General features: G+C 41.7%; 1 protein-coding gene across 1 annotated transcript; it reads left to right on the plus strand.

The window, feature by feature from the left end:
• The first annotated feature begins 5,127 nt into the window (after nucleotides 1–5,127).
• On the plus strand, nucleotides 5,128–14,316 carry si:dkey-45d16.4 (uncharacterized). The gene is made up of 7 exons (XM_029281130.2): nucleotides 5,128–6,067; nucleotides 8,198–8,320; nucleotides 8,455–8,596; nucleotides 9,914–10,022; nucleotides 10,341–10,425; nucleotides 11,300–11,539; nucleotides 11,836–14,316. The coding sequence occupies exons 1-7, from the start codon at nucleotides 6,028–6,030 to the stop codon at nucleotides 11,961–11,963; spliced, it is 867 nt and encodes a 288-aa protein (XP_029136963.2). The 5' UTR covers nucleotides 5,128–6,027; the 3' UTR covers nucleotides 11,964–14,316.
• The last annotated feature ends 622 nt before the right edge of the window (nucleotides 14,317–14,938 follow it).

Genomic DNA, 14,938 nt, shown 5'->3' on the forward strand with positions numbered 1-14,938 from the left:
TTACCTGAAAGTGATTCCATCTTGTTTCATGAGTGTGTTGTACATAATATGTGGTAACTATTGTGACAGTGAAAACTATTCTACATTAGAAATTCAAATGTAGCCTATATTTTAGCTACACAGGGAATATTTTTTGGCCTGGTGGAGACTTTAATCTCATCAGTTTTGTGTGTGTGAGGGACTTGTGGACCACACTTGACATGTTTATATTCTTCAAACGTGTGTGAAGTTTCTTGTTCTAAATCCACTCTGATCCTGTATTTGATCATGTCTATAAACCCCTCTATTTCAGCCCTGCTAAGAACAGGCTGTTTCTGTGTCTGTACCTTTAAATATGTAAATGAGCTGTGTTTGACCACGCCCCCTCTCTGGGAGGGCTTAGGTGTACTCTGGCTTTCTCGCTCGATGTCCTATTGTTTACGGTGAGAAGGCAGACTCAGAGGGCAGAACAAACACCGAGCTGTGGGAGTGTCACCCACCTGGGGGAGGGGCTACTGCCCTTTGTGATGTCATGAAGGGAAAATCTCCAAACGGTCTGTTTGAGCACACATTTTCTGAAAAGTGGAACAGGCAGAAGACTGAGAGGATGGACTTTTCTCATCATTGGAGTGTTTGTAGACAGACTAGAGACACATATTAGAGTTAGAGAAACATGGTGAAGTTTATTTTGCAGAATATGTGACCTTTAAGATCTCACTTTGTTTAAATAGGGAGGGTTCATTTGATGTGTGTGTGCTACATCTCCTGAATGTGCCATGTATGAGTAAAAATAGGACCTAAACATTTTCTGAGGAATTCTTAGAGACTCTGGAGAGACCCTTTAAGGAGAGACACCGTGTCCCAGGAGGGAGTCAGGTGGAGAAAATGGTACAAGAGGAGTAGCTGTGGTCAAAAGCAGGGGGGGGGGAGAGAAAGAGAGAGAGTGAGTCAGATAGAGGGAGGGGGGAGGGCACAGAGGGGTGGTGGGGGGGTCTAATCTTCAGTGTGAGTCATCCATACAGTATAGTGAAAACACAGAGTTCCCACGAGGCCGACTCTCTGTGAACGCAGCGTGGTTAAAAGGGCATGACTGTCATTCAAACACCATAATCCTGCACAGCTCATTATATCAGGAGACGGTATGAGTCTGATTATATGTGTGAGTGAGTGTGTGTGTGTGTGTGTGTGTGTGCTGGTTTGTGTGCCTTTCGAACACCTAGGTGGAGAGGTACAGTAGCTGTCACTGCTTAGTTACCATGGTTACTGTGACTGGATGGTAAACTCTCACTTCTTGTTTCATCGGGCCGTGCTTTGATTCAACTCTACAGGATGCATGTGTGGTTAAAAAAAAAAGAGTTCGCCTGTCAGGACATGTTTTAGTAACGTTCAGGGAGCACGGCCCTCGTTTGAAGCTGCTAATAAAATAAATGAATCGGTCTCTTTTAATTCAATCAACAGGTTTGTTCTCTCCTCACAAACAACCTAAACATGCTGCGAAATATGAAACAGCTTCTCTCTCTCTCTCTCTCTCTTCCTCTCTCTCTCTCTCTCTCTCTATCTCTCTCTCCCCCTCTCTCTTTTCAGTGCAGAAAACATTTTGAACAACAAATGATAACAATATATACAGTAAACAAATCCAACAAATATGAATAAAAGACATTAACAATAACATGAATTATTTTTACAGTGTATTTCTATGAAAGTGTATTTTGTCTCAGTTTGTGACAGTCATGAACATATTTATCAGCTCGTGCTGCACACAGACTTTTGTCTCCACAGAGATAGAGCAGCTTCTGGAGAAAGTCAGGATATTTATTAGAAATGTAATCAAAGAGAGTCTCTCTTAAATCTTTATACATACTTTATACATACTCTCTCTCTCCATACTTCAGACATACTCCCATACAATCACCACTCAGCTCACTAATTAACACATCAAGTTGCTTCCGGTTGCCTAGCAACCTCACGGTGATTAGACCCAGTCAAGTGAAGACGCCACGCTCGTGGTTGTATTAATAGAGAAACATGTAAATGAGGAGACGGAACAAAGTCGCACAGCTGGCCAATCACGGTACTGCTATACGAGAAAAAAACAGCTTTCTATTTACAGTTTGTAACAAATGTGTACACACAGTGATGTCCATCGATTAGAAAAGTTGATCTAATTGATTAGTTACAGGCTGGCACATCAGGGTGTTCAGAGTTTGGACTTCACCTCAAAAGAAAAAAAAAACTTACTTAAAAATCAAATCCAAAATGTCCAACTCAAAAACTATCACAGAATCACAAGAAGAAGTCACTGGACTACTTTGAAACACTTATAGAAACACATTGAACTCAAGAATGTAACAAAACACACTAGAACACAGAGAGACACAAGGAGAAGAACCCAGGAAACACTAAAGACCGAACTAAGAAACATTAACACAAGGGAAACAAACAACACTCGGAAAAGAATGAAACACAGAAAATATACAAAATACAAAACCAAATCATGACACAGTCACAGATCCACCTGCTGGTCTCATCTAATTGAGATTGATTTAGGCTCACAGTTTGCTCCGTCTGTGTCTGGCACAGTCCTTAGTCGCCCCTGGTAACCCCACCCAGGGGTGCTGAGGTGTTGAAATCCCTCCATCAGTCGTTACAGTAGCACACTGGGCTTTGACCATGCTTCACTTTGAGTACGTTTCTAGAAAGTTTGGATGATTTTGTTCTTCCTGTAACAACAAGAAAGGCTCTGAGTAAATTGTTGAAACTAAGAAGCTGGACTGGAGTCTTTTCTATGAAGCACACGTCAACCTTTTGTTTTCATCTCTGCAGCTTGTGTGTGCATTTCTGGGAAATAAGATGGAGCCACACTAACAGAAATGTTACAGGCCCAGTGGGATAAGTGATGCAGGGATGATTTATTGTAGTTCAAACCCAAACTAAAAGGGACACAGAGGATGAAAAAATGTAGTTTCAGCTAGATTATTCCTTTGTCTTTTGAGCAATCGTCTATCATCAATTCAGAGAATAAAACTGAGGAGAAAAAGGAATCATCAATAATCAAGACTCCTAAAAGAGGCTGGAGGTTCTGTATGTTTGGGAGGATAAGAGTCTCCTCTCCCGGAGGCGTTCAGGTGTTCACTCTCTCAAATCTTTGTCTTAGCTACTTTAGTATTTCTCTGAGCAAACCCACATTAATGTGACGTCGCTGCTGACATAATGAGAGGGAGATAAGCAGAGACAACAGACCCTGGACCTGGCAACCTGCTGCATCACAAGGATTCGATTATTGGAAAAGAGATGTTTAGAGGAGGGAGGGAGGGAGGGAGGGAGGCAGTGACGGTGGGATGAGTCACAGCGAAGGAAAATGAGTTTCTTTTCCTGTGCAGGTGACTTTAGAGAGAGTTAATGGAACCTGGCAACCTTCTAAATAAAGGGCGGTAGAACTGCCCACGCTCTCATTACCGGGTGACTATGACGATGAGTAAAGGACTGAAGAGACAAAACCAGAGAGAGAGGATATAGATGTGTACTCCCTGTGGTTTTAAAATGAAAAATCATCACTGGACGCTGTAGTGCACATGAAAGAATAAAAAGAGAGGCTCGCTCGGCAGCAGCAGCAGCAGCAGCTGGCAGCAGCAGAGCTCAGACTGTCACTGGATTGTTAATGAGACAGGACACACAGTCCTGGTCCTAACGGGATCAAAGAGCCTTCACGGGTAGAGCTCTCTCCTCTTTGCTGTAATCCCTGACTCTACCATATGACCTCGTCGTCTTCTCTCTTTGCTGCGGTGTGAGAGAAACGTGGTTCTTCCTTTCTGACACATTCGACCATTTTTGCAGCATTAATGTTTTGTTTACTGTTCTTAGTTGTTACCGAGGTAACCTCCGCTGTAACTTTATCAGACGTTCATCTGCCTCATCCTTAACTACAGCCCTGTTTCCAGAGGCACTGCTTGTCAACAGGCAACTGCTCGAGGCCCCAGGCCAGAAGGGGGCCCCCAACGGCCGACAAACTTGAAACCAAAGCATTGCCTCAGAATGTGCAAATTATGCAACGACAATAGGAAACCTGCCTAAAGGGGGGTTGGAGGGGCCCCTACAGACCCTATAATCGCCCCTACCTGTTTCAGTGGGTTCAAGATAAAGCATGTTCATGTTCCAAACTTTCATTAAAGCTAGTACCCCTCATTTTTGATCCTTTTGACCCCCCTCTGACCCTGGAAATAAAGGAATAAAGAGTCAAAGAGATGAAATGAGACGGTGAGAAGAACAGCGCTGCAGTGAGTGAAGCTCTAAAGTGACAGGAGAGATGCAGAGTCACGTCACGTCTGATTATTACATATTAATAACACTGACGTTGCAGCTGGGTGTAAAAATGATGTGACAATGACCTGGGTCACAGACTCACCCTGGGAAGAGGAATGTGGTTATTAGATTGTGATGAGATGATTTGAGTCATACAGTAGATGTCACTACGTACAAGAGTTTTGCTTTTGTTTTAAAATTACAACATTTGATCATTTGTTTTCAGTCCTCTCTTGCGTTTTGAATAAAAACAGATTTGATATTTGAACCTCAAATCTATTGATGCCTGAAGTCGAGATCTCAAGTCAACAATAAGACATGAATCGATGGAAAGGAAAACCGACACAAGTGAGTGACAGGAGCAGAATCAGTTTGATTATTTCCTATTTGAGCGTCCTATCAGCCCGCGAGCGATGAAGAATGAAAACAGCACAACTCAACGTTTTTACCCTGACATCCTGTTTTTATTTACTTTATTTATTTATTTTATTTTATTTATTTTATTTTATTTTATTTTATTTTATTTTATTTTATTTTATTTTATTTTATTTATTTTATTTATTTTATTTATTTTATTTATTTTATTTATTTTATTTTATTTTATTTATTTTATTGCACTTAAAAAGCAAAAAAAGCAAAAAAACAAACAAAACAAACATAATAGATCAATGGAAAAACAGACAGTACTTAATGATTAGTTAATTAACAAAATCTACATTTTGAAAGAAATGTGCTGGAGGGGCTCGTCGAGTGGCCCTCACTTAGTCAGGGACATGAACGAGGAAAGGGGGGGGGGGGGGGGGGCTCCAGTAGGCACGGGCAATGTCCAATAGGAAAACTTTTCTTTGATTTTCTTCCTCTTTTCTCTCTCAACAGAAGCTCGTCAGCTGGTTGTACAAATAGGAGGTAGAGGTGTGTTATTAATATTCACATCAGTGATTGAAACGTTGAACTTTGACTTGTGTCAACACCGGAGGAAAAACTTTACACGGCTCAACCGCAAGCACTTTGTTGACGAGCGTTTGAGGTTTGTGATTTGAGTCAACAGCTCGTAAAGAAACAAAGAACCACTCGTCCGTTTGTCCACCTTCACAGAGAAGAGAACGGATGCAGTGTGGACAGTGAGCGTCCGATGCTGTGCGAGGAGATGAGAGGACACTCTTCAAAACTATATCACACAATAACGAAACATAAACTATGTAACTGTTGCTTTTGTTTGACATTTCAATCATTTTTAAGAATCTAAAATGTTTTAAAAAATGTGTTTATAATTTAAGATTTAAGCATCATGTTCATTCATGCAGTCAATCTGAGTATTTATTTTGGGCCCAATACACGTCTGTACCTGCCTTGGGGTCCTGGGTGGTCAGTTTCACTTCCCCCCCCTCTTTATGACGCCCATAAATGTGTCAGTTTTTGGTCATATTTCCCTTGTTGTGAGGATTACTACTCTCTTCTAGTATTTTTAAAATGTATTGCACAACAATCAAACATTCTTTGGTCCAAATCCCGGATCCTGTGGTGACTCTTGAGTCTCCTCAGGTTCTTTCCAGCAGCGGATCTCTGGCTCCATCTTGTGGTGATTTTGCGTAAGTGCAGCTACAAGTTGCAGAGAGCGGCTCCTCCGGTTTGCCAGATACGTGAATCCCCGCCAAGTTGCCCTCACACGTCAGAGGAGACGGCCCGGTACTGGTGAGTGGACGTGTGCGACGCGTCACCAGCCAGTTCCCGGATGCAGCGAACATCAACATGGAGCGTGTGGTGGTGGTGGAAGTACCGATCAACAACGGTGAGGCTTCACACGAACCACCTGCACGTTCACACACGTTTTTACTCCCGTTTCATACATTTGCTTTTGCTACTTGTGGTTTGTCGATTGGTGCAGACTCTAATGTTGCGTTCAGGGGCATCAGTGTGTCTCTGTGTGAATGCTTGTAGCTGCAGGGGACGGCTGCTTGTACTCGTGTAGAGCTGATCTTAATCTTTAGACCTTTGCAACTTCATGAAGCTCTCTGCAGAACAACACAGGAGGCCGTGTACAAGACCGAGCAGAGACTAACATGGATCAAGTAAATCAGTGGAGGATGTCTAATGGCTGGATTTAGGACTTGGATGCACTTTATAATAAATAGTGAGAATGATCATATAAACGTGTGTTTGTTTGTTTGTTTCTCCATCAAAAAGGATAGAAGTGATAACAAATGTTTGTTTACCTTTAGATTGAGTCTGCTCTGATGGGATGCCAATTAGAAGTGTACATATAAGCCTATCTCAAATAATAATAATAATAATAATAATAATATATCTATAACACCTTTAAAAACAGACGTTTACGAAGTGATTTTGCAGACAAAGCAATGGCAGGAAGTCAGGAAAATAAAACATTAAACATCATCAGTAAGGCCAGACAGAGAGATTTTCTACAGATGGAAACGCAAGTAATAAGAAAATAAAACAATGAACAGCAGGCTGGTCTCAAAAGACAGACTTTAAAACATTATTAGTAAAGATGACGACATCACATCACAGTGGTACTGAAAACAGAAAGGAAGAGAGAAAGGGGTGAAATAAAAGAAAGCTGGTAAATATCCAGAGAAACGTGTTAAGAATGGATAAGAGCAATAAAAGGAATAAAGGAAAGGATGCATTCAAAGGTTTAAACATGAAAAGAAGAGATGATGATGACACACTTTCTGAAGAGTTTAAACACAGTGTTTGTGTGTGTGTAGTCCAGTTGGTTCCCAAACGTCTCTGCAGGTCGCTCCTCTTTGGTAGATGAAAATCATTTTCCTAACAAAGTGGGTATACTCTTTATTTATTTTTATTTTTTTAAGTGTCCCGTCCAGCAGAGGATAAACAGCCTCTGTTATAAACAGTGTCATGTCAGACTCCTCATACATATTTAGTTTGTGTGAACTAGCCAATTAGAGACTTCACGGTCAGGGAAAGAAATTGCATATGACTAAATATTGTCAATCAATGAATGGTGTGAATCAGAGGAGACTGAGAACTGTGTATCTACACCCCTCACATCAACATACTGTCTATCTACATACATGCATCACACAGTCCGTCAGTCACGCTCTTTACTAACACTGTCCTATATTTATTCAGAATTTATATCAAACTTTAGCTGCAAAAAAACGACACTATCAGTTCAGTGTGTGAAGAGAAACTGACTCTTAAAGAGGAAACCGTTAAAAGAGAAGCTGTGACATGAAACTTTGAGACGTCTGGTGTAGATTCATATTCAGCCTGACACTTAGCAGAGAGGCCTCTCTTAAACTCTTAAACTTTGCCATGCTTTGCTAGAGGTGAGCATTGTTTTGTTTTTGTTGGAGCTCAGACAGGTAGAGGGGGAGGAGCCAGGTTATGCGGGGCTGTATAGGTGATATAAAGGAGATGTGCTGCCTTGTCAAAAAGAGTTTCTGTAGCTCAGATGGAGAGGCTGCAGAATCTCCTGTGAAATAAAGCTCAAAGTGCATAATCACTCTTTATGTAACCACAACACACTGACTCCATATGCATCTAAAAACAGGGAGCAGGTTTAATCTATGATGTAAGACGTCAGGGGAAGCATCTCTTCCAAGACAAATATCCTCTTATCACATGAAGCTCCCTCAGTACAGTCACTTTATAAAACACAGTGAGTCTCTGTATTTACTCTGTAAGGAAACAGAAGTATGTTTTCATACTTAAGTTAAACATTTATTAAAGATTTCAGAGGAAGCGTACGTTGATGGACGCTTAGCTTCTAACAAGTTGTACTTCCTGTACTGCTCAGAGCCGCTTTGTAGCTCATTTCAGCGGTAAGCAATATTCAATCCCAGGGAGAAAGAAAGAAAGTCCGATGAACTAGAGCACTCAAGTGATGGTTTTCTTACTTTTCCACTCACTGTTTTGGTGTTTCCCACTGCAGGTTTTTCCCTGGCTGGCCCCTCCACCACCCCACGGAAGCGTCAGGTGCGTTTCTCAGCCCGCCATGACATCATCCTTCTGCGGGAGGTTATCACCCAGAACCCCTTCGCCTCCAAAGAACCAGGTGAGTCCTGTTCTGTGAGGGGACTGCAGCAGCTCCTCTACAGGCTGTAATATAACACCTGTGTGTGTGTGTGTGTGTGTGTGTGTGTGTGTGTGTGTGTGTGTGTGTGTGTGTGTTGTCATGGTTCTCCTCAGGGCGGATGTGGGCCCGTGTGGGTGAGATCATTACCTCAGCCCTTCAAGATGAAAGCTTCGAGGTGGATGCCAGAAGGTGCAGGGAGCGCACCATGCTGCTGCTCGACTACTACAAGAAACAAGACTTCCCCAGTCTGCGCAGGTTAGTTCAGAGGAATCAAACACACGACAGTGTTTCCTCTACTGGTCAAAGCAGCTTCATGTGTTAGAGCTATCAGCTGATCATGGCCCTGTGCTGATAGAGATTGTGATATAATTAATGTGGCATGAGCTGACATTAATCAACTCACTGCTGACGTCTACTCCACCTAGCTGCTGACTCAGAGGAGAGGTTTTTTTTACGGGCTGATGAAATCACCTGTTGAACAAACTCTGACTTGTTTTCATGTGAGAGAAAACAGTGCATTCTGGGAATTGTTGTTTCAAAAATCTGCCCTTATTTTTCCAATCAGTGCAACTCTAGTTAGAACTTATCTAAAAAAAAGAGATGTTTTTAAGATAATGCATTTGACCCACTGCACAAATGTTTTATTTTATTTATAGCTACTTCTCAATCTAGAACAACCTTTATTGTATGTACATAACTTTGCATAAATATATATATATATATATATATATATATATATATATGACCAACATGCTGCTGTACAGGATGGCTGCCAACAAAGTTTTGTTGTGTTCCTAAATACAGCACCTGTCCTATCCTATTTGTCAATGTATTTTAATGGTTGGTAGTATTAAAAAGTACCAAAGCTTCAGATAAACAAACAGATCTTCAGCCCTTTTCTAAAGAGAAAAAGAGAGAGAGCTTAACCTAAACTGCACAAAGGTTTGCAGAGGAAGAGTCAGTGAAATGTTTGTAGCAGCTCGTAAACCCAACATTCAAACTGGCTAATCGCTCTCTGAAGCGCTCGCTCACTGCAGGATGTAGTGTTTACATTTACTGCTTGTACCTACACTGCAAGCTAACGCACGCTAGCACAAGCTAACCGCCATTTTATTTTTCACTTCCTGTCCAACAGGAAGCAGAAAAACTCCACAATCAAGGGTGAAAGCCAACACGAGGTTCACCCTCCGCTTGCTGTTTCACTTCTTTATGATTCGATTTTTATCGTCTTTGCTGCTACGTCCACGTCCGTCACATTCACTGCTTTGAATGGCGTCCAACCGCTGATTTGTATCCTCTCCTAAAGTCACCTGCGCGCTCTCATTGGCTGGAGGAAACACACCAGCTAGCTCACCACTCAGAAACGTTGCATGTCAACCAAAACAGTAAAAATCCAGTCAGAGGACAGAGTCTCTGCAGACACAGTCACCACCACTCACCTTTTTTAAAAAAAACAAGAAACGACCCTCGAGTGGGTTGATAAGTTCTTCTCTTTTTGTTTCTGTGTTATTGAAAAGAGGTGTCAGCGTCCTTTGAGTTTGACCAGTGTCATTTGTGTGTGTTTGAACCCAGGTTTGGAACAGAGAGGTTGTACGCCCAGAAGGAGGATCTGCTGCACGAGGTTCTGGAGCTGGAGGCGGAGAAGGGGCTCCTGGTCAGCGGGGAAAGCACAAAGTACCAGGTGAGTGTTACAGTAGGTCAAGCTGTGTGTTTCCAACAGGTGCAAGAAATGTGTTTTTGGCACCTGTGAGCACAGAACTGAAGTTCCTCTGGGCGCTGATAGCCTGCTGGTTGTGTCACACCATCCTCGGTCTCGGCCCTTTGCTGTATTTCATCCCCTGCTCCCTTCTCCCAGCGCTTCCTGTCACACTTTTACCACTTTAAGTTTACTCCAACAATTTATACCTCTATTGGTAACACTCTTATTGCCCTCTTCTTGTGTGTGTGTGTGTGTGTGTGTGTGTGTGTGTTAACATATTCTTGACTTTATCCGCTCCAGGAGGACGAGCTGAGAAAACGAGCTGTAGAAGAACTAACTCTCCCAGAGCAAGACAAACCCAACATCACGCTCACACACCCTGCAGGTAACGTCATCACTACTCATTATAGTTTCACTACCAATAGATCTGTCCTCTGGTTGAGTTAAAGGTTGTTTAATTAGAACTCCCAAGATGGCAGAAAGATCGACAAAGAGTCCAACACTATAAAGACCTTTTTTTCCTTTATATTAACACAGCATGTGATTGGACTTATTCACAGAATCAGTGAACGAGTGGAGAGGAACATAAAAGAGTATGAAGAAGCTTCATGACGTTCACAAAGATCACATCTTCCATGTCTTACAGTTTGTCTTCTTATTTGATTTGTTTGGTTCTGTTTCTATTTTTTTTTTTTCTATTTGATTTATTTTGTTCTGCATAAATTTACAGAAATGTGAAAAGAGGAATCACTCCATTGTCTTACCACAAATGAACAATGTGTACAAATCTCTGTGAATGTGTGATTCTAAATTTAAAAAAAATAATAATAAGAAGAAAAAAGAAACCTCTTCCTGATCGTTCACACGTGGGGAATTTTCCTCGATATTTCCTGCTGCATTCACACATCGACTCACCCTGACTTAACGCCTACTTTTACGAGAGGGTAAAAGTCTAAATAAAAACAGTGTGTTTGCGTTCACACATGCAGCTCTGCCTGGAAATTTCAGGACATTTTCAGGGAGTGTGGAGAGTCTTTGATAAATCAAATGTGAACAGTGTGCAGTTCAGCCCGTGTAAGAAGAGAGAAGAGAGAGAGTGATTCTTCTTGAAAAAAGAGACTCTGCTGGAGAATGACAAATAAAAATCAGCTCGTGTGTGAAAGTCTTTCCTTCAACAAATTCCCCTCTGCAGCTCCATGGATGTGTTTTTCTTTCTACAGCTGATTGTTGTATTTACTTATTCGTTTGTATCACTGCAGAACCAGAAGAAGAGCGCGAGGCGATGGCGGAGCGCGAGGCGATGGCGGAGCGCGAGGCGATGGCGGAGCGCGAGGCGGTCGCAGAGCTGTCAGCGGCGCCCATCGCCAAGCGGCCGTGTCAGTGCTGCTGCCAGACCTACTCGGAGATCCTCAGCTTCCTGGAGAAGCGCTCGGAGGCGGAGCAGCGGCTGCGCGAGGAGGAGCTCGCCCTGCGCCGAGAGGAGCTGGAGATTCAAAGGAGTAAAAAAATATATGTTGTTTTGTTCTTTTTGAAATTCAACCCTTTGTAAACAAGGAAGAGGGAAATACAGAACATTTTCCCCTTCTGAGTATTTCTGTTTTGCAATCTTAAAAAAAAAAGATCTATGAAACAGATAAGAACAGATAAGACAAAATCTTTTTTTATGAAGTTATAAAAGTCTGTCGTGAAGGAATGTAGTTTCCTGATCTTAAAAAGGAGGAAATGATCACTGAACAGTTTTCTGTTGTCGTACTCAAAAGGCCTTTTTAAAGATTGAATTTCTCTTCGTTCTCAGGTAAGATCGCTCTGGAGAGGGAACGTCTGGGCGCCGACAGGAAAGAAAGGGAACGCCGATTTGAGCTAGAGAGCCAGGAGCGGCAGGTCATCTTGGACCTCCTGAAGGAGAAGGTGCTGAAAGGCTGACATCTTGGGGGGGGGGGGGGAGTCAAGCATGAAAGATTGGAAAAATAAAAACGAGGGCGATGTCACTGAAGAGAGGAAGAAACACGAGGAGCGCGTGGAGGGAAAGGACCGACTGCTGCAGGAAGGTGAACCTGGTGAAATAACCAAACAGAATCTGATCAAAGTGGTGACACGTCTTTTCAAAATGAAGGGCGAGGATGCAGGATTAACTTTGAAGAGCTTAACAAGCTGCAAGTTCACAACAATTTCAGGTGCACTAAAGTATGTATGGAATGATGCACAACTCCTGAGAGCGTCCGGGCAACATTTGCCTACAGCAGCTGTGCAAAGCTGATCCATATCATTCCCAACAGACGCCCTCTGCATCTGTGAGGATTCAAAACGCTGTGATTACTTCAGTGTCGCCTCAGAAGAGGAATGCACAATAAAAGGGTGTGGACTCGTATCTCTCCATGAAGGTGTGGTGATCCACTTAGTTTCACTGCCAAACAGGTTCATAGTGTACCAGGATGATCGGCTGCACAAAGCAGGAACATGCTTTTAGGTTTTATTCGTCCTGTTCAGACTGTAAGGAACTCTAATGTTTGTTAGATCAGGTAGGAAAATAGTAGAAATAGCCGTATTTTCTTAAAAGGATTAACATTAAAGGAGTTTTTAACTGGTTATGAAACAGGCTGACATCAATTTTGAGGACTCTGTTTGACCTAAAAAAAAAAAAAAGCAAACAAAACCTTAAGCATAGAGATTTTTTATATAGTGATTTTAAAAGTCTGAACATGCTGTGAGGGGGAGGGGGGATAGGTGGCAGAGAAGGTGAGTTACAGCCAAGCGGAAACCTCCGGTCTTGAAAAATGAAGCCAATGCGGAAGTGTAAAATCCTGCAGTTTGTCAAGTGTCTGCTTAAGGCTGGCTCCAGGAACACAGGAAGTCACATACGTGCTATCCATAGTTAGGTAGCTGACCTGATTGACAGGTGAGCTCGATGTAACGGTTCATCAAGAGGCTTAAAACCCGCCTCAGCTCCAGATCTCAGCCTGTCGTTAAGTTGACTGAAAGTTAGGCTGAGACAGGATTTCCAACATGGAGGCTGCTGCTGATGATGATCCTCTGGAACCCCCCTGCAGGAACAGATGGGTGACATCACTCAGGCTTAATTTATTGATATTTACAGTCTGTGGTTACAGCACTCTGCAGCCTTTTTTTACATCTCCAAAGCGAAGATATCCAACGAGTGATACTTTTGATTGTTTCAAAGAAGTAGGATGAGATAAGAGGTACCAGTTTGTCCACAAGGGGCGCTCAAATCAACACAAACCAGGACCTCCTCACAGCAGCTGCAAAGTAATAGAGCAGTAGCAATAACATATTCATGTCCTTTAAAATGCTTTTTTTTACGTGAAGACAGTTTGATGAAAAAAAAAAAATAGAAATAGAATTATATTTTACTAACTGTGAATTCACTGATTAGAGCTTTTGTACTGCATATTCTAAAGTTGTTAGGTTTGAGTCCCTATTCTTCAGAACACAATGAAAGACTTGAAACATTTTTAACTGAATGTATGTTATAAAAGTAATACTACATCTTAGAGACTTAACCTTAAGGGAGCAATATGTAACTCTAACCCCCAGTGTTTGAAATGGGTACTGCAGTCTAAATTCTAAACATTGTCTGAGCTATCTGAGCTGCCCCCCCCCCCCGCCCCCTCCCCCCCTCCTCTCTAGAGTGGATGCTCACTCAGGTCACCATGTGGTGGACTCTGAAGCTTCAGTGTTTATCCAGCTCTGCATGGGTCTGTAAACCTTTCTGTGTTCTAACCTCTCTCCATTTTTCAAAAGCATCTCCAATATTGATCCTAGTTTGAGCACGTTTCTGCTCGTGGAGCTTATTAGAAACATGCAGAGGCTTTTTAGGTCGGGTACAATCACTTCTATCTGAACCACTTCTCTTGCCCGCTTCCATCACTGCAACACCTGTTGACCTGATAACTGCTCTCATATCTGACAAACTGAGGGGCGTCCAAAACGGCCTTGTGGGGGTCGCCTTAAAACCACCTACCTTCTCTGGTCCAAACAAATCCAGAGCATTCAGGAGCAGAATCTAAAGTTAGAAGGAGGACATACTGGCTGCTGCATTGTTGTCAGAGAAGCCAGCACTTCAACATAGCATGTTTCCTTAATGTCTGATCAGATAGTAAGATACCTTTATCATCTCACTCAGTAGATATTTTACATATTGCTCCTTTAAATACAAATTAGTCTGTTGTTTGAAATGAACGCATATGAAGACAAAATGTAAAACTAAAGAGTAAATTGTTTTTATTCTGCAAAGTATAATAAATGTAAGTTGACTGTGTGTGGATCTATCATGATCATTACATTATCTACATTTAACCTAATACGAAGTGTGACTGTAAATGATCCCTGTTTGGACTGTCTGAATTTTAATTCTGTACTATTATACAGGTCTGTGTTTCATTTCAGAGAAAATTATGTTGTAACTCCTTTGCACATTCACAGATTTTGTTTGACAAAATATGGTCAGCTAGAAGATATTAGGAAACTTTATCACACTACTCAAAGGTGGATGAAGACACAGCCTCCAACATCAACCAACGTCAGTCTTTATCATTAATGAACTGATCGTAATACAACATGTTCTTCTCAATACTTTTTGTTAATTTGCTCAATAATTAAAAAAAGATGAATAACTTAGAGTAGGATACACTTTTAAACCAGTTTTGGTGAAAGCAGTACTCAGATTATTTTACGGTTGTCTGTAATGTTTGATACTTTTTGATACCAGGTGTTAACAAGCGACACTATACAGAGGCTTTAAAACAACTTAAGAACTTCAGTCATACTTTTCAAGCACAATGCTGCTGCCAGCCAGGAGTTTATTCTTTATTCTTCTGTACAGCACTTTGGTCAGCTGTGATTGTTTTAAAGTGCTTAACAAATAAAGTTGGATTGGATTT

Source organism: Labrus bergylta, chromosome 1 (assembly GCF_963930695.1).
Source record: "Labrus bergylta chromosome 1, fLabBer1.1, whole genome shotgun sequence".
In the NCBI taxonomy this organism is placed as follows: domain Eukaryota; kingdom Metazoa; phylum Chordata; class Actinopteri; order Labriformes; family Labridae; genus Labrus; species Labrus bergylta.

Bases quoted from the DNA above. Each gene is read 5' to 3' on its own strand.
- si:dkey-45d16.4 (XM_029281130.2), top strand. From the start codon at position 6,028: ATGGAGCGTGTGGTGGTGGTGGAAGTACCGATCAACAACG. The intron at 8,321-8,454 runs GTGAGTCCTGTT...GGTTCTCCTCAG, and splicing joins CTTCGCCTCCAAAGAACCAG to GGCGGATGTGGGCCCGTGTG. The intron at 10,023-10,340 runs GTGAGTGTTACA...TATCCGCTCCAG, and splicing joins GGGAAAGCACAAAGTACCAG to GAGGACGAGCTGAGAAAACG.